Source organism: Tupaia chinensis, unplaced genomic scaffold (genome assembly GCF_000334495.1).
Source record: "Tupaia chinensis unplaced genomic scaffold, TupChi_1.0 Scaffold000147_1, whole genome shotgun sequence".
Lineage (NCBI taxonomy): Eukaryota > Metazoa > Chordata > Mammalia > Scandentia > Tupaiidae > Tupaia > Tupaia belangeri.
Genome location: NW_006159617.1, coordinates 1061228 through 1087780, shown reverse-complemented (window position 1 = coordinate 1087780; position 26553 = coordinate 1061228). Strand labels below are relative to the sequence as shown.

The window sequence follows — 26553 nt, the reverse complement described above, 5'->3', positions numbered from 1 at the left end:
CGTGGCTGACAGCAGTTTGAGTCCCAGACCTGGCAGCTTGTTTTCTCACTTTCCCTCTCTCTCTCTCACTCTGGTCAAAATTTAAATAAATAAATAAATAAATTTAAATAAAATAATTCTTAAAAACAAAACAAAAAGAACCATGGACTCATGGTGTCCTAACTGGAATCCTAACTAATGGGTGTGGAAGGCAACAGGTCTGCTGGGGACACTCTGAATGGAAAGACTTCTTAGGCCATTATGATTAGCTGATGCTGGCCTCTTCCTGATGTCACTAATATGAAAGAGACAGAGTGTGCAGCCTCTCTCAGGCTGGAGGTCACTGTTAGAAAACAGTAGAGGGTCACCCAGATAGATCTACCAGACCACCCAGAAGGACACGTGGGGTCATAATACCCTTACCGAGGAAACCTCTCCTAGCACAGGGAATGGCAGTCTGGGGACAGGGGCGAGACAAGGCCACTCCTGCAGGGACTGCTTTCTTCAGGAACAGAGTAGCTGTATTCAGGACCCCAATAAGTCCCCCTGAGAACTGTCAGCACCAAAAGAGCACCCTTGCAATCACCTAGTCCTAAGTGCTTAGACAAGTCCTTCAAAGAGAAGTGGGAACTGTTCCTGAAGGGTGCTAAAGAGGCAGCTGGGAGGGAGGAAACACCCGGCCAGTGCTGTGGCTGCAGGGTACGGTGGGGGAGCCTGACCTGTGTGTCAGCCAGCGCTGTGGCTGCAGGGTACAGTGGGGGAACCTGACCCACCTGACCTGTGTGTCAGCCAGCATTGTGGGTGCAAAGCACAGGGGGAGCCTGTCCCCAACTGTCAGCAAGTGTTACAGCTTAGGGTACAGGGTGGAACTGGGACCCCAGTGGATGCTCAACAGGCAACTGCCGTGAGCAAACGACCAGCATGTGGCCACGTCGACCTGGCAGCACTGGAGAAATGAAAAACAAATGGCACTTTGGGAAGCATAACCTTGAGGCTAAGGGCCCAATGCCATGGACCCCACAGAGGGGCTGCAGTAATCAGGAGGTGGTGAGGGGTGCTGAGGCGGCTGTCCACACGTACCCTCTGCTTTGTTGCTTGTTGTTGATGATTATAACGGCCACCATGCTCCTGACCCCTGAGACCAGGGGAGCTGGGAAGAGGTGGGGACTGGGTGGTTGTCCCTTAGGATGGGCAGTGGGTCACAGACCTGACCTGCCACGTCCAACGTAACGAAGGCAGTGGAGTAACTGCTGCCCCCACTCTCACCTCACAACACTGGTTGGGGAGAACAAACTCCCCATGCTTCATGCTTTCCTCAGCCTCTTCCCCGAGCCAATCAAACACAGGAGCTTGTGAAAAGACAAAGGAGACCTCGGAGGAGGGAGGAAGGCATTTCTCCCTGTTCACTATTTAACTCAGCTCCAGATGCCGGTGGTTTCTGGGAGAGGCAGCCTCATGCTGAGGGACACGGTAGCCTCAAGTTCTATGCAGAGGCAGTGTGGGGGCTGGGAGTTTAACTCTGCCCCATGACCTGCTCAGTGGTAGCCCATGGAGGTCACTCCAGGCCCAGGGACTGGCAGGTGGAGGAAGCCTCTGCCTGTGCTGCCAGCTGGCTGCCTGCACATGCTCTGTTGGGCTTTGCTGGAAGCTGCAGAGATTGTGCTGGGAGGCTTCTGGTGGCTAGCAAGGAAGGGCCAACAGATGGGGACAGCCACCACTGCCCCTCCTGCAGCTCAGCAGAACACACAGAGACCCTACCCACACCCTTGACCCTCTGCTTGTGTTTATCCCCTCAGCAGCAAGGACACCCTGCACCTCCATGACTACCATGTCCTAGAGCCACAGTATAGTGTGAAATGCCACTTCTGATCTGCTCTCTGCTGTGGACACCCTCCTCACATTTCAGGGCTCGTGTCTGACATGCCTTTCCTTCCAGCACTGAACACCCAACCCTGCCAGGAGACACCCTCCAAACTGATTCCCAAAGGTGTTCCAAATTAGTCCCCATGACACTTCTGTAAGACCCTCAGAGGGACTTTGTTCACTTCCTTATCATTTTTCTTTCTCTCTCTCTCTCTCTCTCTCTCTCTTTTTTTTTTTTTTTTTTTGGAGAGGTTTTTGCTGTAGGGCGCATGCGCTTGCCAGGAAGATAGAAAGACAGAGACAGAAAGTGAGAAATCACCCCCCAGGGGAGATGGCCACATCACAATCCCTTCTCCTCCATTCTCCTCTCGGGATCTTGGGCACGCATGCACACACTCCCGGCATGAGTTTAAGCCACCAGGTCTGGGACTCAAATCACAGTCAACTACATGGGAGTCCAGGGACATAGCCATTACACTAACTGCTGGTCTCCCTTATAATTTTTGATCCAATCACTCACCATCCCTCACCAATGAGATACCTTACAATCTTCCCAGCAGGAACAAAAGCACCACCATCAACAGGGCAATCAAAATCAAAGTACCTATGAGTGCTTTGAGGTGTCAGAGACCATGCCCACACTTCCCACTAGTTTTCTCGGGAATGTTCTATCTTCTGAGGTCAATTCCCTGATTTCTTCTTTTCACAGACGGAAAAATTGAGGCTAATTAGGAACTGACCCCCTCCCAGTGGCATTGGGTTCAGCTCCTCTCTCAATTCTGGGCTAGAAAAGGGCCACCAGAGGGCATCAGGGGCACCAGTCTGAGGGTTGCTACAGGCAAGAGGGATGTGCTCTTGGGAGTGCAAAGCCTTTTGAGAAGCCAGTGAAAGAAATTCTCTCCCTTTACAGAGGCTGGTGCCAGTGCTCATGAGTTAGCATTGGTCTTAGGGAATTTGCAGCATCCTGAGGCCTCCCATGACCTTCCAACCTCTTTCAGTAGGAGGAGATGACCTGAGGGCTGAGGGCTAGCCACCCGGAGTGAAAGATGAGGAAAGGGGGTCAGGTTGCCTGGGGCACCTCTGCTGGCTCCCCAGGCTCTCAGAAATGGACATTTCCTGATAGCTCTCCCAGGCCCTGTACCTAAAAACAGGCTCCTCTGGGAAATGCAATTGTGCTAAAGGAACTGGAAGTGCTCAGGTGTTACTAGGGGCACCCCCAAGAACTCCTAGAGACCCTTACTTGGTGCCTAATTGGTCCCTGGTTCCTCCTGGCCCTTTTTAAAGAGGCTGCTCAGCTGGACAACAACCATGATGGTGGCAGTGTGGATGGTGGGTGTGTACACCAGGCCACAAAGGTGCTGGCCACCAGAGCTACCATTCTGCTGGCCAAGGTGAAGAGCATAGGCATGTCTGGCAGTCCTGAGGCCAGTCAGATGGCCCTGATGCACTTCTTGGCGCAGCTGTGGGACATGAGGGTCTTGGCCTTGAAGAGGTGGCAGATGACCAGGTAGCGCCACACTCAGGTTGGCCACATTGACAGCTCTGACATAGGTGCAGGAATCACACAGGAAGTAGCACCCATGGTAGATGGTGTTGTGGAGGGCCCACAGGTGTTTCGGCCAGATGAAGCTGGAGAGCTTTATGGGCATGACCAGCAGCAAGGTGAGCAGTTCAGACAGTGTGACACTGCCCATGTGACAGTCACCATGGTCTGCAGGGGAGACAGTGACTTCTTTTGTGCCTGCACGAACACTGTCACTGATTTGCCCACCATGGCCTCCATGAAGTGGGCCAGGTAGAGGGCCATCACCTGCACTTTGAAGTAGATGCTGGTGTTCACACCCAGGTCACTGCTGCATACCCAGAGGACTGACCTGAAGGGTTGCCAGGAGACTTGCTAAAGCCTGAGACCAAGGGTGCTGCCTCTAGTGCCAACTGTGACCTTGGGAAAGGTAGGCACCTAAAGCTGCACTGTTGAGACACTTGGTGGGCACACGGGACTCTCTCCCATGCCTCTACGTCTGTAAGTCTGGGCAAGGGTGTGTTTGCCACATGCAGGGAAGATGAGGAGTCTGAGTTGAGCTTGCTGGAGGGTGAATGGGCAAGATGGAACACCAGACCCAGACCCAGACTTCACAGCTCAGGTCTCTTGGCCCAGCTCTCCTCTGGACTCCTGGCTTGGGGCTCTGGGCGCTAGATTCTGAGGTTCCTTGGGCTTCCTGATGGCTCCACTGTTGCTCAGGCCTCTGAGTTACCTCTAATCTCCACACCCTGTGGTTCTCCAGGCCTAGGGATGGCAGTGTGATTTTCAGAGGACAGCGACTCACCCGGTGTGGGCAGCATTGGGCCAGCATGTGGAGCTGAGCACAAGCTACTGCCTGATGTGCTCACCTCCCTGGTTCATGCTCTGCTTCTATGCTCTCACTCTCCACAGACCCTGGCTCAGCGTACCTCCTACCCCAGAAGCATCCTCCAGCTCTGCAGAACTATACTGAGCTACAGCTCCCAGGACTTCCCTGGGTAGTTTCTTTATTTTGTCTGAAAAGCTGGGTCTAGAGAAAAATGAGCAAAAAGCATGAGTAGGCACTTCTCTGAAGAGAAGATTCAAAAAACCATAAAAAGTGAAAAGGTGTTCAGCTGGTAAGTAATCAGGAAAATACCAATTAAGAAACAAGATACCATTTCCTACCCATGCAAATGGCAAAAATTTTATTTTGACATTTCCAAGGGCAGTGGGTCAAGAGAAACTGGAAACTCTCATGTACCTCTGATAGGTGAGTAAATGAGCACAATCATTGCAGAAAAGGACCTGCTGTTGCCTAGCAGAGGTACAGGTGTGAACGCTGAGTACTTCACTCCCAGCAGAAAGCCCAGAGCACGTCTGTCCCTGGTGCACCAGGAGATGCATCACCAAAAACCCTTCCCTCCCTAGGGAGGATTAGAGGGTGGGTTCTGCTTATTACCTCTTGCTCAGCCTAATGACATTGAATGACAGCCTGCACCTTACACCTCACTGACCAACTTGTATCCTTTACAGCAGCAATGAAAACAAGTCTTCCATATCTGAGGAGAGGGGCAAAGACAGGAGTATTGTTCAAAACACAGTATGTTATTTACTTTTCAGAAGAAGTTTTCAGTGACCAGAAGATCACACAGGTGAATGAAGCTTGAGAGGCAGTGTTTGGGATATATCATCACATTGGATATGGGACTGGTTGGGCTGGGGTCTAGGAACACCGTAGGTGCTGATAAAAATTCTGTCATATGAGACAGATTAATATGTCAGGGAAACATTTTGATCTTGTCATTGACATTTCCTGTTGGAATTTTGCCTTGGAAAGTGGTTCATGTCTCCCAGTTTTTCTTCAAGCTGCCTGGATTGATGACATTCTGGCAGAGCAAAAGACTCTCCCAGCTATCAGAGGAGGGAATGTTGTCCAGCAGTCACCCACCTCTGAGGGTAAAATAAAGCTGAGAGTAAGGAGGATGCCCTAGAGGGGGTATGAAGTGAAGAAGGAAATGAAGAGGGAAAAGAATGACCTTGCTCATAGCATAAATGTTGATGACCCATCACCCCCATATCACGACCCTGTTCCGCTCTGTATTTTCTCATCTGGTCCAGGCAGCTCTTCCTTGAGGCTGGTCAAGACTCTGCTATGCTCACAGATGCCACTTTGGCAGAAGTTCACATGGGGCTGTTCCTTAGGCACTAAAATCCTATCTGCAAGGGAGTCATCAGGCATGGTATCTTTTTCTTTAGCGAAGGTGATCTTGAGGCCTGTCTTGCAGTCATGCTTGATGACATCTTTCAAGATCTTCTGTCAGTGCATGCAGTTCACCTATGAGGATAAAGGTGCCACCTTTGAGCTTCATGAGCTATGGGGAACCATAGTACACCTTTCCCAGTATGTTCACCTGTGGCTAGTGATCAGAGGTGATTCTTGGACTATGCACTGGAGTCTCACATGGACCTCCATTGAATGCTCCTCTTGACGGAGAGTACCATGTGCTCACTCTTAAAGTAAGACTCTATAGGATAGCGATGCCAGTTTTACTAACTGGGACTCAAACACAGAGTGAGTTTCCTAGCAAACACTTGTGATAGTTTTTCCAGAACAATTTGTATATTAAATTTGAGGTGTCAAAATACAAACAGAAATGAATCAGATGTGCATGGTAATCCCTCCCACCATACATCTGTCTTCTAGTCCAAGGTTATGTCATTGACCTGCAGTGTCTGAAGCTTAGTATTGCAGAAAGAATGCAGATTCTGTGAAGGCTCTGGCAAGGACAAAGAGCAGAGAATCAATGGAGGACCCCAATGTCCATGTGGACAAACCAGCCAATAATATGGTCTCCCATTTCCTCTAGTGTCCCCTCTTCGAATTCTTTACCTCAAGGAATATCTCTGCCACCTGGAGTCATGCAGTTGAACCTTCTACCCTTTCACCTCCTTCTCCTAGTATTCCAGCACACTCCTTTAAATCATCAATTTTTAAACTCTGAGCCTTTAATTTTCCCATTTATCTATCCAGCAACTTCTTGCCTTCAATTTTTTCTCTTCAAAGCAGACCATCTAGTTTTTAGGTAACCAACATTTAAAAAGCTCTACTCCAAATGGGCCTCATCTAACCCCACTGTATCCTTCCTCTCTTGCAACATCCCACCTCTATACCCTTTCCAGAAATGCCTTACTGTAACTGACCAATCACAATTTATTTACATCTCAAACTTGAGTGAGTGCAGTAGTGGTACCAAAATAAATTAATGGTCGCACAGAGATGAACACATTTGCTATGTGGCCTTTACAGAACAATGCTGACCCTATTCTAAATATATTCCTGTACACTCATTAGCAATGAATTAGGCTCGAACTCCTTGAAAACACTTGACATCTATGATTTCTCTTTGCTATATCATATATATCTTGTTGGAAAGAAATGCTTAAATTTTAAAGGAATGAAAGTAACCTGATCCAACTGTATAAATAATTGAAACCTTACAGAACATTTGAAAGAACCATTGAAACAGCCATAGAACAATTACCTGTCAGAATAATTTTGGGTTGATTTTCAGGAATATCGGTATCAATACGTCAAATTCTGTTCTTGGTGTGCTACAAAGAGTTCCTTCTGTTCTTATTCCAGCTATCAAGGGATGGGAAGAGATCATTGCAACTTTTGTTATTGCAAGAGAATTTGCATGATTTCAGTGGTTTCCTAAGAGGGCTTTTAAAGATTCCTCAGGGTCAGGTACTGGACTGCAGGGCCAAAGAACAGCCAAGTCAGCACGCTGGGGACTTCTGAGCTTCCACTCCCTCTCCCAACTGCCTAATTCTGCTTTGCCAGTTGGTGTCACATGGAAAGTGAGGCTGTTTAGGAAGCCAGTAGAGCCTGTACTCTTCTCTCACTATCATGTTTGAATGTTCTTGGTTGACTTGACATACGTGTGTCATTGTGTCATCTGGGACTTTTTTTTTTCAATTCATATATGAAACAGGTTTTGAATAAGCATTAGAAAGGGCTTTTTTTTTTTTTTTTGAGGACCAGCAGATGGCATAATGGTTATGTCACTGGACTTTCATGTAATAGACTATAGGTCAAGTCCCTGACCAAGCAACCTAAAAGTCACACTGGGTGCGTGTGCGTGCATGCCCAAGATCCCACGAGAAGAATGGAGAAGAAGGGATTGCGGCATGGCCATCCCCCCTGGGGGGTGATGTCTTGCTTTCTGTCTCTCTGCCTCTGTCTCTCCAGTGAGCACATGCACCCTATATCAAAAATTCTCTCTTAAAAAAAAAAAAAAAAACAAGAAAGAGAAGAGAAACAGAGAGAAAGAAAGAGAAAAAAAGAAGAAAGAAAGAAAGAGAGAAAGAAAGAAAGAAGAAAGAAAGAAAGAAAGAAAGAAAGAAAGAAAGAAAGAAAGAAAGAAAGAAAGAAAGAAAAAGAAAGAAAGAAAGAAAGAAAGAAAGAAAGAAAGAAAGAAAGAAAGAAAGAAAGAAAGAAAGAAAGAAAAGAAGGAAGAGAAAGGAAGGAAGAGGAAGGAAGGAAGGAAGAGGAAGGAAGGAAGGAAGGAAGGAAGGAAGGAAGGAAGGAAGGAGAAAGAAGAAAAAGAACAAACTTGTTTGAATAGGCATTGGGAAGGACTGAAGAAAAAAATCATCATAGTTACTTTCCTTAATATCTAAACCAGGGGTTGCCAATACGCAGCAAATGTATTATCACCTTGACCTGTCCCTCTCTTCTCAAGTTAGATGCCACTAATAGATCACTGAATCCTTTCTGACAAAGCCTCAGTATCTTTCTTCAAATGTTCTAGATATCCACAACAAATTAGTCTTGGTACTTGAGATGAAACCTTACTTTCTAGTGCTAACTTTACATTATTTCTGAATGTGAGTTCTTATTTCACCTTTATTTCTCACTTATTTCCTCCTGTGCTGATTAATGCAGGCCTTGAAGGCAAAGCATCTGGGGAGGCCTGGCAAACCAAGACATTCTGCTCAGAATGCAGAGCACAGATCATGAAAGGAGGGGACCAGACTGAATATAGCAAAGTGAGCACTGCTAAGTCAGTTGTGAATACAGGAGTCAGAGCAAGGAGGGCATTGCTATGTGGAAACTGCTGAATTAAAATATGCCATGGGGCCAGCCTCTGACTGGTGGATAAGTAGGGTGGATCTCATATGGCCGACAACATGGTTGGAGTCTCAGATCTGGCAGCTTGAAAAGAAGGCCCAGTGCATGTCTAAAATCCCAAAATAGAGAAGAGATTGCAGTATAACTGTTGCCAGGCAGGCAGGGGGTCCTTTCCACTTTATAACTCTCTCTCTCTCTGTTTCCACTCCCCAACCCACAGTGAGCAAACACATGTGCACTCCTACGATTCAAAATAAAAATGGGCAGTGCAGGCTGGCAGGCTGGCAGGCTAGCAGGCTGAAAATTCTGACAGGAGTTAATGTTACTGTCTTGACCATGAAGGCACTCCTTGATATTTACACAAGGGATAGGAACATTCTCAGTTGGAAAAATACCTACACATCCATGCTTATTTTAGCATTATTCACAATTGCTAAGACATGGAATCAACCTCAGTGCCCCCAAACTGATGACAGTATTGAAGAAATATGGCACACATACACTATGGAATACTACTCAGCTATAGAAATGGTAGAACCCCATCATTTGACTTGGAGTTGATAAATAAAGAAGACTTAATACTAACTGAAATATTGAAATAATGAAAAATAAACACTGTGTATCCCCATTCCATTTATATAAAATGTCTGCATTCTATGTCAGAAGTGGAGAACTCCAATGATATAATAGTAGGGAGGACAAGGGTTGATGCCAGAGACTGTAAAGGAGGGGAGAGGATAGTAGAAGGTGGGGGAGGGGGGCTCAGGGAAGAAATGCTTAACAGATCCAAGAATGTGAAGTTCTCTGTTCAAAGGGATGTATGTGGTAATATCTTTGACTTGATTGTCACGTACTGCATGCAGATTCTGAAAAACCATATTTTGTGCTAGGGAGATGGTAAATCATTTAATGTAAAGAAGAAAATCATAATAAAAAGAAATGCCAATAGAGGAGAGGAATGTTGGAGAAGGTGTGACCACTCCCCGTGAAATGGATGCTTTCCATCTTCTCTCTTTCTCTCTTTGTCTTTCTCACCCTGGTGGGTACATGCACTATCTCTCAATTTAAAAAAAAAAAATGTGTATTTTAGGCTGACAGACTGGAGATTGTGGCAAGAGTTGATGTTGCAGTCTTGAATATGAAGGCAATCTGGAGGGCAGAATTCCTTCCTCTTTGGGGTCCTTAGTCTTTTTTGTTAAGTCCCTCAAGTGATCCAGTTAGGCCCACTCCTATGATGGAGGGTCATCTGTTTACTCAAAGGCTATATTTTTTATGGTAATCACATTTAAAATTAACCTTCCCAGTAACACCTAGACTAGTGTTTGACTAAGCAGCTAGGCACCATAGCATAGCCAAAATAACACATATGATTCAGCATGACAGCATAGGTGAATTTTCCAGTGCACATAAATGGTTGTTTTAAAATGTTTATTATCATGTATTGTAAATTTATTTTATATGACATTTCTTATTTCACATGAATTATCAGTTAGAACAAAGGAAAATTTATTTAAGCAAACAATTGATTTAAAGAAAATTATTAAATAAGTACAGAGTCCGTATGATATATGAATGTGGGAATTTAATGAAGGTTATACTGAAATCATTTGGATTACAGAAATAGATGAATAGTGACAGAGAGTCACTGTGTCTCTGTAAAAAGGAAATGTCCTGGTGTAGCTAGTGGCATGGTAGTTAAGGCAGCTAGATCCCACATGGTCAATTGAGTAGTTCGAGTCTTGGATACAGCAGTCTGAAATACATGCCAGGTACATATTTATACATGCCCCAAATCAGAGAGAGCAGAGGATTGTGGTATGGCTATCCCCCCCTCAGAGGTGATTTTTCACTTTTCCTCTGTTTGTCTCTCTCCTTGGAATATACATGTCCTATAGCAAAAACAACAAGAAAAAGTAAATGTCCTAATATAAATGGGTTTAGAAAGATTAATTGCAATGACCTGAATCAAGATCATAGACAGAAAAAGTTCATCAATGAATGTGAAAATATTGTGTCTTGCTACTATAATAATAAAACAATGAATTTTTTATTGATAAGTACGTGGTTTTAATGTCGATAATAAATTCACTTGAAAAGGAGACAGTAATCAAGTCAAAAGAATAAATCCTTGCTAATCATCAGAAAATCTGTGTCCATTAGGGCTGTCACATAGAAAGCCAAAATCACTGAGAGGCCAAATCTTAAAGAAAATTCGTCCTCTGATAAGTCCATGTGGAATAGGTCCATAGAACCTGGAGTCTGTAGAATTCTGTAGATTATCACCTTCTAACCAAACATGACCCATTGGTACATAATTATGGCTTTTAAAGAAATTTGACGAGCTAGTGGTGTGGATTTTGTCTCCTTCCAAACCAATGACTCTTTTGCAAATGTTTGATTTTGGGTCACTCGGGCTTTTTGCAATCACGATGTCACCTCTTTGGATACCATAAAAATGCCGGCTAAGATTTTCTGCAAAGACAATATCTGAATTTTGAATTGTAGGCTCCATTGATAGTCCAGAACACATGACAACACCACCAACATATTCAAAAGCACAGTGAGCTATACAGCCATACTGAATGGTATAGCCGACAAGTCAAAGGGTTTTTCCCAGAACACCACGAAGCATAGTTCTATGTAGGCTCTGCCACCATTTGGCCATAGGTCCGTTCTAGAATACATCAATTTTTAGGGTAGTTGCAGGGCTTCCAGAATAAAACACAAAGTGTCTCTCAAACCATGCATAGGTGGTCCATGGCTTCAGGATTCCTCCGGCCCCAACGATGCCAGGAGCACGCCCCCCCGGCTCACAGGTGGCCCTTCCTCACCTGGGCCGCACTGAAGTCCCATAAAACAATGAATTTTGTAGCGATGTTCTTTTAGCCATATTTTCTAAGTGTAATTTTTTCTGATCTGTTGTTTGATTTTTGTTTGTGTTTTGTCTGTGTCTCTGAGACAGGGTTTGAGACTGTTCCCCTGGCTGGCCTCACCTTCATGAGTCACCTGCTTCAATTCACCTCCCAAGTACCTGGGATTATGAACTAGTGGCACTGAGCCAGCTTGCTCTTCCCTTCTGTTTTGTTTTCTAAGTCCTGATGCTATATATATATACACATATGTATATGTATAGATATATATGTGTGTGTGTGTGTGTGTGTGTACATACACACACATATTAGCTTTTGCTATAGGGCACTTGTGCTTGCTGGAGACAGACAGAGAGAGAAGACAAGTGTGAGAAATTACCTCCCAGAGGTGATAACCAGACCACAATACCATCACTTTCATTCTCCTCTTGGGATTTTGGTCAGGTATGCACATATGCCCAGTGTGTTTTCCACGCCACCAGGTTCAAGACTCAGACCATGCAGTCTGTTATATGGGACCCAGCTGGCTTCACTAAACTCAGTCTGTTTGCCCGTCATGCTACATTTTTTAACAAAGAGAATTGTTTTAATTTTTTTGTAATCTCACCACTAGGTTTTTAATTTTATGACTTCTTTAAAGGACTTTTAGCTTAGGAAGTCATCCTTTAAAAAATTTTAAAGTTCACAGATCTTTTGATTATCTTGTTTGTGTAGATATCAAAAAAGAATACTTAAAAAGTTTGAACCTATTACTTTATTTCCCTTAAATTTCTATCTCCTTATTCTTATACAAGTTAATGAATTGTTCTTTCTCTCTAGAGATGTCACAGGGAAATTCTTAATGTGGAACTAAATTAACTTCAGAGCTATCTATTCTATGGCATATATATATTTTTCCTCCTTCACTAGTGCCTTGTTTTAATTTTCATAGCTTTATAAAACATTTTAATATTTAGATATAGTGTGGCTAGTCTCATCTCAAGACACATATTTTATTTTCAATTTTCTTTGGTAAACTGATTCTTATCTTCCTGAAAAACCTAGTTAGTTACTCTAAAATGATCTTATAATTTTAATTGGATTTGACCAAAATCCTTATGGGCATTCATATATTACTCAGGGTTGCCCAGAGAAACAAAATCAGAAGGAGATTTTATATACACAAAATATATATTTATGTATTTATTTGTGTGTGTATGATTTTATATATATATATATATATATGATAAAAAGTAAATTGAAATCTATATCAATATCTATATATACATATGCATGTGCCCTAGAGAGAGAGAGAGAGATGTATTACAAGGCATTGGCTTATGCAATTACGGAGCCTAAGAAGTCCCAGAACTGGCTGTCTGCAAATTGGAATCCCAAGAAACTGGGTGGTGCAGTTTGAAGGTCTAAGAGGTAGAGAGTCTATGATGGAGGTTCTCGTCTCACTCTGGAGGCCTGAGAACCAGGAGTTCTGAGAGTGCAGAAAGAAACATGTTCCAACAGTAATCTCCTTCAGAAACACTCTCACAGGCACACCCAGACATGATGTTTTAGCCAGGTAGCTAGGCATTCTGTGACCCTGTTACCTTGACAAATAAAATGAACCATAAGCAGGATTGTACTGAATTTACACATACACACAAGTTCAATCTACTTTTCGATGTTCTGACTGTAGAGCACAGGTAAGAGTCAAATCAACAAATTTGCACAAAATAATGAGGACTTTTTTTTTAATCTCAGTTGCATCTTTTCTTTGAATGCTTTAATTGTATAAACAGCCAAGTCAAATTTAATTACTCTTCAGTTTTCTACTGAAGTGATTTGCTGGAGATAAATCCAACAATCAAGATTATGATCACTTACCTCAGGGGACAGAATTAAAAGAAAAATGGTAAACATATTCAGTGTTAGGATTCAAAAATCCTTAAATGGTAACTTCTATTTTCTTTCCTTCTTCCTTTCCTTTCCTCCTTCCTCTCTCCTTTTCTCCCTTACCCTCTCCTTCCCTACCTCCCTCCTTTCCTTCCTTTGTTTTTTTGTTTTTTCATTGTGAGAGGGTACATTTACTCATGAGAAAAGTAAGAGAAACAGAAAGAGAGGGAGAAAGTATCCCCCGATGGGATATGGTCATATCACAATCCCTTCACCTCCATTTCTCTATCCTGTCAAGTTTGGGGCACAGGCATAGACACATGTAACATATTTTCAAGCAGTCGGGGCCGAGATATTAAACCATGGCCTGCCATGAGGGATCTGACTCCCTTAACCACTAGACTATGGGACCAGCCTAGTAATTTGCATTTTAACTTATTTAACTTGCATTTTAAATACTTATTCTCCTAAATGAAAACATATGATCCCTTTCTCTAAGGAATGTCTGAGGCTTGTTTATAAAAATTTAATGGGAGGAGAGCAGATGGTGATGCAGTAAAATACAATGCTCTGCAGAGCATCTTTCATTAACATGGAAAGATTCCATGTTAATATCTGAAAACTCCCTGAGTATGGTTTGTACAGGGGTACCCTTGGGTTGCCTGAGGCTGAAGGTAGAACTCAGCATAAAGATCTTGCTGGGGGTGTTATCTCTCTGTCTCTGTCTCTTTTGATCACGAATTTAATAAAGAAACATTAAAAAATGTTTTCTATATTTCCCCTTCTATGCTGGTGGTATCTATACGTGCTATTCCCCGGGTACTGGCTAATACTTTTTATTCTTGAATCTCTTCTGACAATAGAAAACAGTAGACAGGTTCAATAACTCAATGGAAAGGTACTCTGATCAATTCTGTCCTGATGCTTTGACACTTCTCAGTCACCTGAGCCACCAAGAACTGGGGGTACCAATCCCTGAGCACACCTTAACCTTTCCCTGGTTTGGGGGAGTCACGTACCTGTTATAAAATTGATGCAGAAGCTTAGACAGTATGTATTTTTGGTAGAGTTAGAAGAATTAGGGTCAAAATAATGAATGATAGATTGAAAACAAAAAAGAGAATGTGATTGATTCTTGAATTTGAAAATACTGACTTGAAGATCAAAGGATGTGTGTGAATATAGAGACTTTCTCTTTTTCTTTCTTTCTTTCTTAGTTTCTTTCCTTCTTTTTTTTAAAATTTGGCTGGAGAATGTGTACACTCTGTGGAGAGAAGAAGAGAAAAATAAAGAGACAGAAGTAAAGTGAGAAAGCGACACCCCTTGGGAATGGTCACACCACAATAAATTCTCCTCCATTTTTCTCTCTTGTCTGGAATTTGGACATGCACACATATACTCGGTGTGTTTTTAAAGATTTCATCCATGACTAAAGAAATGTAGTAGGTCATCTGGGATCCAACTGCCTTAAATACTATGCCACATGAAGGCCCCAAAAGTCTTTCAACAGATTAAGTTTCAGTAACTTCAGAAAAATTACTGCTATAGGGACCAGTAGACGGCATAATGTCTATGTTGCTGGGATCTCATGTAGTCAACAGTGGTTAGAGTCCTGGACCTAGTGACTTTAAACTCACCCGGGGCACATGGGCATGTGTTCCCTTAAATCCCAAGAGAAGGGAAGAAAAGACCCATTCTGTTTCTCTGTCTCTCTGTAGAGTGCATGCACCCTGCAGCAAAAATTCTCCTAAAAAAGAAAAGAAAATTACTACTATAAACTCACCCTCAAGAAAGCTTGAAATTTTGGGACCAGCAGTTAGTGTAATGGCTATGTCGCTGGACTCCCATGTAGTTGACCTTGGTTCGTGTCCCAGACCCAGTGGCTTAAACTCACGCCAGGCACGTGTGCATGCGTGCCCAAGATCCCAAGAGAAGAATGGAGGAGAAGGGATTGCGGCGTGGCCATCCCCCTGGGGGGTGATTTCTCGCTTTTTGTCTCTCTATCTCTGTCTGGCGAGTGCACGCGCCCTATATCAAAAACCTCTCCGAAAAAAAAAAGAAAGCTTGAAATTTCAATTCTACATAATTATTTCATTTTCATTTTGGTTCTGTGAAGGTTAAATAATGATTAGTTTTAATTATTTCATTTGACCTTCTGAAGACAGTAAAGATTGACTATAGCAAAAACAAAAAATATATATATATATAATTTAACATGGACAAAGCTGAGTAAGTGAAAGGAAATTTAAGTTTTATAAGGGGGATACTGTAAGGTGAAAAAATTTTGTACATAAAATCAATTTGGGGGGACCAGCAGTTAGCGTAATGGCTATGTCGCTGGACTCCCACGTAGTCGACCACGGTTCGAGTCCCGGACCCAGTGGCTTAAACTCACGCCTGGCGCGTGTGCGTGCGTGCCCAAGATCCCGAGAGGCAAATGGAGGAGAAGGGATTGCGGCGTGGCCATCCCCCCTGGGGGGTGATTTCCTGCTTTCTATCTCTCTGTCTCTCTGTCTGTTTGGCGAGCGCACACGCCCTATAGCAAAAACCTCTCCAAAAAAAAAAAAAATCAATTTGGGGACAGATGTGATCCTGAGAGTGTCAACGTCTGGGTACTAGTACAAATTCCAGGCAATTTTTCAGAGTCTCAAGACAGTGGAATTGGTGGGGCTCAAGTCATGATGCTTAAATAGTAAAGGGTGACCCAGGTAACATCTGGGATACAACTGGAACAAACAGAAAATGTTAGTAAGAAAAGGTCAACATATGATATGAAGAGAGGGTGGAGTTGGCAAAAGGGATACAGGAAGGGGGAGGGGTCTGCTAGGTTGGTGGATGGGGGAGGGGCTGTGGACACACCCTTCCCTGGAGTCCCCACCCTCAGCTTCAGAAACCCTTTGTGACTCTTCCATGCTCTGTGATGCAGGCCTGGAACTATAGTCAAATCTTGAACCCAGAGCTCAGTTGCCTTAGGCAGCCCTGCGATTCAGATCATGGAGAATATTCTCTCATATCTGAAGAGCTATACTGAGCCAGGCCTGAGCTTGGGCTCAGCCTTCTTAACTGTAGACCCCAAACTCACTTTTCTGAGTGTGTTGGGGTTGTTCCTTTTGTATGTGTGCTATCTGGTGTTGGCATCACTCTTATCAACCCTTGGAAGAAGTCAGCATACCCAAAAGGTAAGATATCATGGATGAACCATGAAGATATTACATGCTGTGGTTGGTTTTGTTTCCCATGCCTGTTTTTACATTTTTAAATTAGTTTCGTTGGATCAGGGGGGTGCTCCTGAGATGGAAATCTGGGAAGAAGAGAGAATATATTTCTGAGGAGAAGGCTGGGAAGAACTGGGGACTAAGTGAGGACCAAGTTTCCCATCTGAGGTGCAGAGACTGTTTGGTGTGGTCAAGGAGTTCAGGACAAAATCCTAATCACAGTGATCCTAAGGTCCTGGGTTGCCTTAAGTGGAGGGGGTGGGTTCTCAGAAGGGAACAGTCTCTCCTGATACTTGATCATGATTAAAGTTCCAAGTCAGGCATCACTTGACCAAGACTTCTTTCATGTTGGGCTGATAAGTAGAGCAATGCTGAGCATTGAGAGACTCTGAGCAAAGGGTGGGCCCTGTCCTCTGTCCCAGAAACCAGGGTCTTCTGAGGGAGAACAGAGGTGACCACTGGCTTCAGGTTCTATGTCCTCTTGAGCAGAGGACCTCCAAATGATAATGTCAAGTGTGTATTTCTAAGATAAAACATTTTCTTGAGTTCCTAAAGAAGGAATAATAGAAAAAAATTATTACCTTTCAAAATTAATAAAAGGAAAGATTTATTATTAATTATCATGAAGAGCCATATTATACTTAGATAATGAATAACTGATCTTTTAGAGAGAGGAGTGATGTGAATGAGTAAGTCCTGGTCCCTCACTTTTTTTTGCTTTTCATCTCAGAGTCAGGGCAGAGTGAAGAGGAGAAGGAAAGGTGAAACGTCTCAAGGTAAGTTTCTTTCTATTTGACCTGAGATCCTCCATGGCCTCTGAGGATGTTAGTTGCTAGATATGATCCCTCTGAGAAACATAGCCCATGAGAGAGACTCATGAGAAGGCAGTCAGATCTGAGACACTTCTCCGAGTCCCTGGTCTGGCCATGCTTTGTCATGGAGCCATATTGGAGTTGGGCTGCCAATAGGTCACCATGTGAGAGGAGAGGACCAGTGGTGGGTTTGGTATAAAAAATTCTGCCTCCTGATTGATGTAAGTATTCTGAGTTCATGGTGCTCAGATTCATCTTTGAGCTAACCACTGAACTCTGTGGTTCGAGGAGTAACATAGAATATCATATGAGATAATGTGTCCAAAGGATTTTAGAAACGAAACCAGATACACGTGAACCTTGACAATATTATCATTGATCACTTGACCCTAACTACTTATTCATAGGACTTTTAAAGTTTCATTCCTGCCCGTCTGCCTGCCTGCCTGCCTTCATTCCTTCTTTCCAAAGGGACTCCTGTCTGATCAAAACACTTCTACCTTTATTTCTTATAACCCACTATCCTGATTTCCCAGGTCGAAGAATTGGATGGAGAAAGGCAGACGAGGAAAGGAGGCTGATTTCCATTCTGAAAAGGTGATTAATCTCTCCCCTTCCTTCCTGGTCACCTGTTTAGCATTTGCTATGCACTCCTGGGATTCAGTGCTATCTGCAGCTGTCCTGGGAGGGGAAAGCCACAGGAATGGGACTGTGCATGAATGCAGAGGGGAGGGGCCAGGGAGTGTATTGTGAAGTCATGGTGTGGGGCCCTGTGAAAGAGTAGCAGGCTCAGGTGGCCCAGCCCCTAGTCCAGTCGGCCCACCTGTGCCCACTCTGGTCCTGGCTGACACTATCATCAAGCCCTCCAGCAGATCTAACTACAGGCCCTCTGTCTGAGCCTTCTCCAGCTCCAGCCTCCAACCTGCCACCTAGTCTGACCACACCCTCCCCTGATTCACTTTCACCCTCACCACTGAGTGACGCTGAACCACCAGAACCTGTGCCACCCTTAGATTCCAAATTCCCAGCAGATCGTTTCCCATCCTCATCATCTTCTTTCTCTAGAATCACTCCACATCACATTCAGAGAGAAGATGATTCTGGTCTCCAGTCAGGAGTCACTTTTTCTCGGGTGGATGGCCCTGCAGGGTTGTCCACTTCTATCCCAGCAGTAAGAGATCTTGACCAGTCAAGGGTCACAACTTCACAAGTGCCCTTACCTCCTGCCAAGGGCTCACTTTCCTCCAACTTGGCACAAAGTGAACTGGAGCAGGAGCTTCTTACCTGCCATTCTTCTGAGGCCGCTTTTGAGAAAGCCACTACAGCCAACATGGCAGAGTCATGTAATCTTTCCTTTCTGAGCCCTGAAGGGAGACAAAGTCAACAGAAAGGCAATGCCCTGATACAGAAAGGGAAGGAGAAGACAACAGGCTCTTTCTCAAAACGACTTAGCCCAGACTTCCAATTAAGTCCTTCAGGGAAAATCTCAGAGTCCATTGCTGCTCAGCAGGACTCAGCATCCTCCCCTCCTTTAACCAGCAAAGGCGAACCAGAGCATCTGCCTGTGCCCGAGCGGTCCCCATATCTTAAGCCTGACGAGGATCCCTTACAGAAAAAGTCTACCTCATCTCTGCACAGGGAATCCGAACACCCTACTGTCCCTGTCTCAGGTGACAGCTCCTCAACCTTTGCGCTCAACAGAATCTCCAAGGCATCCATAGCCAAAGTAGCCCCAGTCATTCCCTTTTACCAACCTCAGCCCATGCCTGAGATCCCACCTCACCCCATGCCTCAAAATCTGCCACAATTTGAGTCTAAACATCTCACTCAGGTTCAGTCAAAGGGGCACTTTCAATGCCCAGATCAAATCCTGCCCCCTTCCTCTGAACCTCAGATTATGACCTGTGGAGCACGTTTTATTAGACCCCAGTATGTTGTACAGTCTCTTTTGCCATCTGAAATTGACCACCTGGAATGGAACGTGTTGAAGAAAGAACAGGAAAGTGTGTGGGGTTTACCCTCTGTGGTCCAAAGTTCTCAGAAAGACTTTTGTCCTCCAGCTCCCAGCCTTGTGTCAGTCAGCCAGTCCTCCAAGGTTCAGGTTCAAAGTTCCATCCTTCCTAAAGATTTCCCCCTGATCAGTGATATCCAGCAGAAACTAGGGGCCCACTTTCAGAAAAGGTTCCTCCAACACCAGGGAAACCTGCCCCACAGGGTCCAAGAGTCTCTATCACAGATGAATCTTCAGGAAGAAACTACCAAGACATCTGAGTCAAAGAGCAGTTATGGACTCACCTGTATCTCTTTGTTTAAGAGTCAGAGCAGCAAAGTGCTAGGTGCTTGGGGATTGAGCTGCCCTGAAAGCTCCCATGGGAAGAGCTCAGAAATGCTTCTGCTAGGGAAGCCTGTGGGGAAAGATCAGGTACAGAGTCCAGAGGAAGGTGCAAATGATACTCTCTCAAGTGAATCAAAGACATTTTCAGATAATATTCTAGTGTCCAACTCTGAGAAAGACCTAGAAATGGTGAGTCTTTCAGAAAATAATTCAAGAGCTTCAAAAGTGAGCCAAAATCAGAAAGAAATTGCAAAAGCTCTGGAAGTACATCTGAGCAAGAAATTTGAGGAAATCCATGAGGGTCAAATGCCCAGCATTGTGACTAGTTCATGGCATTTTATGAAGCACACGTTGTGTCTTTTTGAGAAATCCCACAGTCAAATGACCCATAGAGATTTGGCACCATCTTTGGGTGGGGACCAAAACCTGAATACCTCTGAACAGATTTCCTTCATTTCTACCAGCAAACAAGATCTATTGGAAGCTCATATTAAACAGTTTCATATGAACATGATGCAGGGCCTCCCCCCCAAGGTCATTGAATCCATTCATATCTTTAATGAAAAGGAGGATCTCTTTAATCTCCATTTTTATTCTAACTTTTCCTCCCCAGATAAGCTCATTTCTGGGGTGGGTTACAAATCTGGTGACTCTAAGCACCAGAGAGAAAATGCTAATGTTCCCTATAGAGACAAGGTAGAAAGAACAAATGATGTACCCATTCTTGATGATGTTCTCCATTCTACCTCAACTGTAGAAAAGGGAGAACAGGAGACCCTCCAACAACCAGCCTCTGAGAGCAGCCATAAGGATGTAGAGAACATTCAGGGTGTTCAGGAGGGCAGACAGCCTTTTCTGCCTGGCACAAACAGCATCATGAACAAAGATAGTCAGAAAGTAAAAGTCTTAGCAAATTGTCACAGCCCAGAGCTGCCCACAAGGCAAGCTGAGACTGAACTTGAGCTCAAGGATAACAGAGAGCGTTCCACTGATACAGTAGAAAATTCTCATGACAAAAGGTTAAAAAATCTAGAACACTTTTTGCTATCCAACGAGTCTAGGGAAATATTCAAGGCAAAGGAGCTGTGCGATTGTCAATCACTATGTAATGACATATTGACAACCTGTGGATCAGAAGGTTTCCCGATGATGGAGAGGAACTTAAGTAAAGTAGAAAATACCCAGACTACTGAAAGCTCCCTTCAAGGAATGTCAGATCTCCAAGATCCGAAGTCATCAGACTTTAAAAATCATCTGTTGGCGGAGCTAAAATTTAACTTAGAGATCAGGGAGCAGAGCCAGGCTCATGCCTGCTCAGTGGACATGTCCTTTGCTGTTGATAGCCTGCCTGACAAGGCTGCTCTGAATCCTGCTCAGGATGTTTCCAGCAGGGACGTGGCACCTTCCCCGATGCTTCCTGTCCCCTTGGATGATACAAGGGTCTTTCTGGACCAGCCACAGGAGACCCGGGCCCCTAATCGTGACTTCTTAAACACCCGTATTAAGAAACCCAAACCAGATGAGAGGAGAGTGAGCCCTCTGGTACCCAAAGGAGAGCTGGGTGGAGGGGGTGCAATCTTGGATCCATCGGGACTTAGAAGGACAAGTCATCTTCCTCAAGGCAAGGTGTTTCCAGAGATACAAGCGAATAAATCATTGCCATCTCCAACACAGAAAAGGCAGCCTCCTATTGAGAGCCTTTTCAGAAAGCAAATGAAGCACTTTTTCCAATGGTTTTGTACAAACATGAAGTACAAGGGGCAAGAAAGTTCCCAGGAAAAGGGCAGCTCCCTCTCATCACCACACAGCAAAGGCCTGGTGAAAAGGGCAGTTGCCTTTTCAGGATCCACCAAAGCTCAGAAATACACTGCACAAACTAACAAGTTCTTTGAGAAGAAACAAGGGTGCAGATACAAAATTCAAAGCACCTGTCCTAGAGAGGCCCTCTCCTCTCCTGTGAAAATGGATCAAACTCAGCACAGTGCAGAACTGCACATCCGGGAAAAGCCCACCCAGAGTTACCGCTCTGACTACAGGGCTCCTTCCCATAAAGTGACAGGTACCAAGTCCTATAGCCAAGGAGCTGCCTCATCTGTCCTGAGTAATCCAAATGGAACTACTCAGGTCCGAGAGCAAAACAGACAGCCCCAGAGAATCGTGGCATTAAAGGACCGGGTAGTGTGTCAGAGGTGCTTCCTATCCATTTCGCATGGGGAGACCACGTCCCATAGAAGAACCATGGGCCCATCCAAGCAGGCATCAAGTTAGCCAGGTGCCTACAGCTGCCCTTTCCATTCCTGAAGGCTCCCTGCTGATGGATTTCCTATACATTTCGAGAGATTCCTTCTTTGCATTTAAAGAGTAAAATTCTTACACACTACTATTCCAATATTCTCACTCATTAAAAATATTGAACCCTTCTCCACAAATAGTTCATTTGTTGTCGAAGATATAGATTACCTCAATAAAGTCACCAATAAGAGCAGTAATTTGTGTGTGTGTGTGTGTGTTCTTCACTGGGGGCATCAGGTCTGAGTAAACCGGGTTCTTGGACTAAGGGAAAGGAAGTGATCTATTAGGCTCTTACTATTTGTCTCTTTTGGCTTCTAGAAGAGGGCCAGTCTCCAGGAGATCTTGCTGCAGAATCATGTGCCTCAAAAAGCTCGTTCCCTCCCTGATGAAATTCAAGGAGATGAGATCATCTTCCTAACTGTTAGCTTAACCTTCATAACACAGTATGGCAGCCTGAATTTTCTCATTGACAATTTCATATCCTTTACAGCACTACAGTAGAGAGGTCTTCCTTATTTGAAGAGAGGTCAAAGACAACGTTTTTAAACAGTGTTTTCCATGAGCAGAGAATCACACAGGTGGCGGGCCTTCACTGAAATGCTGAGGTTATTTCAGCAGTGATACTAGCCTGGTTTGGGGCAGCGTGTTTTCACCTTACTGCTGAGTTTCCCCTACTGAAAAGTCATCTTGCAAAAGTGGTTCTTCTCCTCTGGTGTATCTTCAAGCTGCATGGAATGATGCTTTTCTTTTTTTTTTTTAAGAGCAAAAGGATCACTTGGTTATCAGTGTTTGGAATGTGGTCAGGCAGGCACTTACCTTTCAGGGCGAAACAAAGCTGAAGGCACAGAAAAGCTGCCTTCCAGTAGGAAAGTAGGAAAAAGATGAAGAGTGGGAAAGAATGGCATTACTGGTAGAGCAAAGGTTAATACTCCATCCCACTATAATCCTATCCTGCTCCCCATTTTCCCAGTCAGATCCAGGCATCCCTTCCCCAAAGCTCAGGGAATTGTATAGCTGACTAAGACAGAGGTGTCCATGTGGCTGTTCCTTGAGTCCTAAAACAATGGCAACAGGGCTGTTGTCAGGCACGGCAGCCCTCACTCTGGGAAAGACGATCACGGTGCCTGCCTTCAACCGTGCTTAATGACCACATGCAGATTCCTGCCCATAGGGAGTTCATGTCTCCTATTAGGAAGGACGTGAAAACTGTGAGCTTCATGGGCTTAGGAGAACCATGACACAGCTTCCCAGTGTAAACATCTGCAGCTACTGACCCACAGGTTAGTTTTGAACAATGCACTGGAATCTCACAATGGACCTCCATAAAATGCTCTTTTTGGCCAAGACAGCACACATATCAATTTTAATTACAGTTCTGGAGGGAAGGCAACTCCACTTTTACAGTTCAGGACTCAAATAGTGGGTGAGTTTCCTAGAGGACCCTTGAGATAGTTTTTTCAGAAATATTTATGGATAAACTTTGAGATGGATGTCAAAATATAAACAAAAGCTAGACAGATATCCATAGAGCCCCCTCTGCCACACTCCATACTCTTGTCCTACATTATACCGTTGACCTGAAGAGTCAGAAGGTTAGGGGTGAAGGAAGAATACAGATTATGTGAAGTCCCCAGGAAAGTCACAGGGCAGGAATCAGAGAAGGACCCTAACATTCATGTGGGTACTAGCCAGTGACATGGTCTCCCATTTCCTCTGTCCCCTCTGAACTCCTCTTGTGTCCTATCATAGGGTCCTTCCCCTTCACTCTAGGTCACTTACTTCTACATTACAGAACTTATCACTAGGAACACCTGAGACATCTGGAGAAATCAGCCTCACATTCTACCCTTTGGCCTCACCTCCCCTGCTTTCTGTATATGCTGTTAATCTATTAATTATTCAACTCTTTTTCATTAGTTTTCATCCTTACTAATGTATCCACTAAACTTTCAGTGGTAGACTTCATGGTTTATAAAGTAAACAACATTTAAGAGTTTCCACATCAAATGAACCTCCTCCAGTTTCCTTTATTCCTTATACCTGGCAACTCCTAGGAATCTCTGCCTTTCTAGAAATACCTTCTTATAAGTGAGCAATCACTATTTGATTTGTGGCACCAACATAAATTCATGGTCAGATCTAGGATTACCTGAATACTGTTCACTCATGAACAATTTCTACATGTTAACTAACAGTGAGCAAAACCAATGGAGCTTAGAGATGATATGGTGGGATCATATTTATGGATTTGCAAATATGGGGTTTTTTTGGAGGGGCTTTTTTGTTTGTGTTTTGTTTTATTTTTGTTTGGTTTTGGTTTTTTGCTATAGGGCACCTGCGCTCACCAGAAAGACAGAGACAGAGAGATAGAAAGCGAGAAATCATCCCCCAGTGGGGATGGCCATGCCACAATCCCTTCTCCTCCATTCTCTCAGGATCTTGGGCATGCACGCACACGCGCCCGGTGTGAGGTTAAGCCACCGGGTCTGGGACTCGAACTGCAGTCTGCTACATGGGAGTTCAGTGACATAGACATTACACTAACTGCTGGTCCCTGGATTTGCAAATATTGAACCATCTTTACACCACTTGCTTAGTCCACTCTCTTCCATATTCTTAAATCTATTTCAAACATCTTCACTTTCCTCAAAATTAGACCATCTCCACTTGCTCAGAGATGTGGTAGACTCAATGCCGACAGGAACTAGAAGACATCTGGAGGAAACCTTTATCTAATAACCTTCAAAATACAGTATTCGTCCCTCCCTTATGTTTTCATTCAAAGCACCCCAGACTAAAATAATTGCATTTCAGTAAGTGTCTTTATTTATAGAATACTAAACTGTAGTTTTCATGAACTGATCCAGACAATCCTTATAACCCTCTCTCTCTCTCTTATCAAAGGCACCCAATAACTTAGTTTTAGAATTTTTTTTTTTTCTGATTTTTTGCCAGAGAGTACTTGTTTTTGCAGTAGAGAGACAGAAAGAATAGGAAAATGATAAATCACCCACCAGGGAATGGCCACTCCGTAATCCCTTCTCCTACATTCTCTCAGGATTTTTTGCATACACATGTGTCAGTGTGTTTTTAGGCTGCTGGGACCAGGACTTGAACCATGTGGGATCCAGCATCTTAACAACCATGCCATCTGCTGACCCTAGAATTTTTTTATTACAAAAAATTCTAAACAGACAAGAAGATAAAAAGATATAACTCCCCATGTGCCCAAAACCCCACTTCCACAGTTATCATCATTTGGCATGTGTGATGCCCCACTGCTTCTACACAGACATTAAAATGCCAAAGTCCATTTAAACACCTTGCATTCGTTCTCTTACAGGACATGCTACAGGCCTGGGTCAGTGCTCTCACATCCCTTTGCTATTTACCACACGAGGAACATGCTGACCCCCAACTCTGTACACAGCATCAGTAACTGAAAAATATAACTCTCTGTAGGGTTTTGCAATCAGTTTTGCTCTGGTTTTTGGTAAATCTTGAGGAGTCAAAGTAAATCTCTCCCCCTGCTCCACACATGAAAGAATATCACAGAAAAGATGCAGTACCCAACATCGCAGTCTCTTGATCACACAGTATAACATGGAAAACTATGTATATTGATAAAACTTGAGCTTGGTATATAAACATTTTCAAATATTTAGCAGAAAACAAAGTATGTTTTTTCTTTTAGACTTTTAAAATCAGCTATTATATTTCCACCTAAATACTGTAGGTCAAGTATACTTGACCTCCTCACCTTCCCAGTATGTCAGTTAAAGTAAAGAACATGAAAAGATCCTTCACCTCATTTATAATCAGGGAAACGTAAATAAATACCCCCATGTGATAACATTGCACATCTACTAGGATGGCCGGAATTAGTAAGTCAGATAAAAAGTGAGAGAATGTGGAGACATGGGAAGCGTCCTAGACTGCTGGTGGGAATATAAATGGTGCAGCTATTTATTTGTAAAACGACCTGGCAGTTCCTCAAAATGGTAAACTGAGAGTGGCCATGTGACCCAGCAAGCACACTAATCTGTATATCCCCAGGGGAGTAGAAATATATGTCCACATAGAAACTCCCACACCAATGTTCACAGCAGCTTTGTCATAAGAGCAGAAGGTGGGGGGGACCAGCACTTGAGTACATCGCTGGACTCCCACATAGTCAACCATGGTTTGAGTCCTGGACCCAGTGGCTTAAAACTCATGTCTGGCACATGTACGTACATGCCCAGGATACTTAGAGGAGAAGAGATTGTGGCATGGCCATCTCCCCTGGAGGGTTATTTCTCACTTTCTGTCTCTCTCTCTCTCTCTCTCTCCAGCAAGTGTACATGATCTATAGCAAAAAATCTCTCAAAAAATTAAAAAAGAAAGAGCAAAAGGTAGAAACAACCCAAATGTGGAGTGTCGCAACAGGAGTGAAGTATGCATAAATGCCACAAGAGCCTTGAGAACATCATGCTAAGTACAAGAAGTCAGTTGCAAACAACCACGTATTACATAATTCTGTTCTTATGAAATGTCCACAAGAGGGAAACCTACCCAGACAGATCTGGGGTCGCTTCGTGCTGCGGGTAGGGTGGGGTGGGTGGTGAAAGATAGTTAAAGACGATGGAGTTTCTCTTTTTGAAGTCATTAAATATTTTCAGGCTGACTGGTGTTAAACAC

The 26553-nt window shown here is 43.9% G+C and overlaps 1 protein-coding gene and 1 pseudogene across 1 annotated transcript; one reads left to right on the top strand and one right to left on the bottom strand.

Moving 5' to 3' along the window:
* Positions 1 to 10555: 10555 nt before the first annotated feature.
* On the bottom strand, positions 10556 to 11258 carry LOC102494577 (mitochondrial inner membrane protease subunit 1 pseudogene; annotated as a pseudogene).
* Positions 11259 to 16193: 4935 nt separating this feature from the next.
* Positions 16194 to 22061, top strand: LOC102480653 (spermatogenesis-associated protein 31D1). Its single transcript, XM_006145507.1, has 3 exons — positions 16194 to 16398; positions 17165 to 17210; positions 18056 to 22061. The coding sequence occupies exons 1-3, from the start codon at positions 16213 to 16215 to the stop codon at positions 21847 to 21849; spliced, it is 4026 nt and encodes a 1341-aa protein (XP_006145569.1). The 5' UTR covers positions 16194 to 16212; the 3' UTR covers positions 21850 to 22061.
* The last annotated feature ends 4492 nt before the right edge of the window (positions 22062 to 26553 follow it).

Bases quoted from the DNA above. Each gene is read 5' to 3' on its own strand.
- LOC102480653 (XM_006145507.1), top strand. From the start codon at position 16,213: ATGGAGAATATTCTCTCATATCTGAAGAGCTATACTGAGCCAGGCCTG. The intron at 16,399-17,164 runs GTAAGATATCAT...TTTTCATCTCAG, and splicing joins GAAGTCAGCATACCCAAAAG to AGTCAGGGCAGAGTGAAGAG. The intron at 17,211-18,055 runs GTAAGTTTCTTT...CCCAGCCCCTAG, and splicing joins GAAAGGTGAAACGTCTCAAG to TCCAGTCGGCCCACCTGTGC.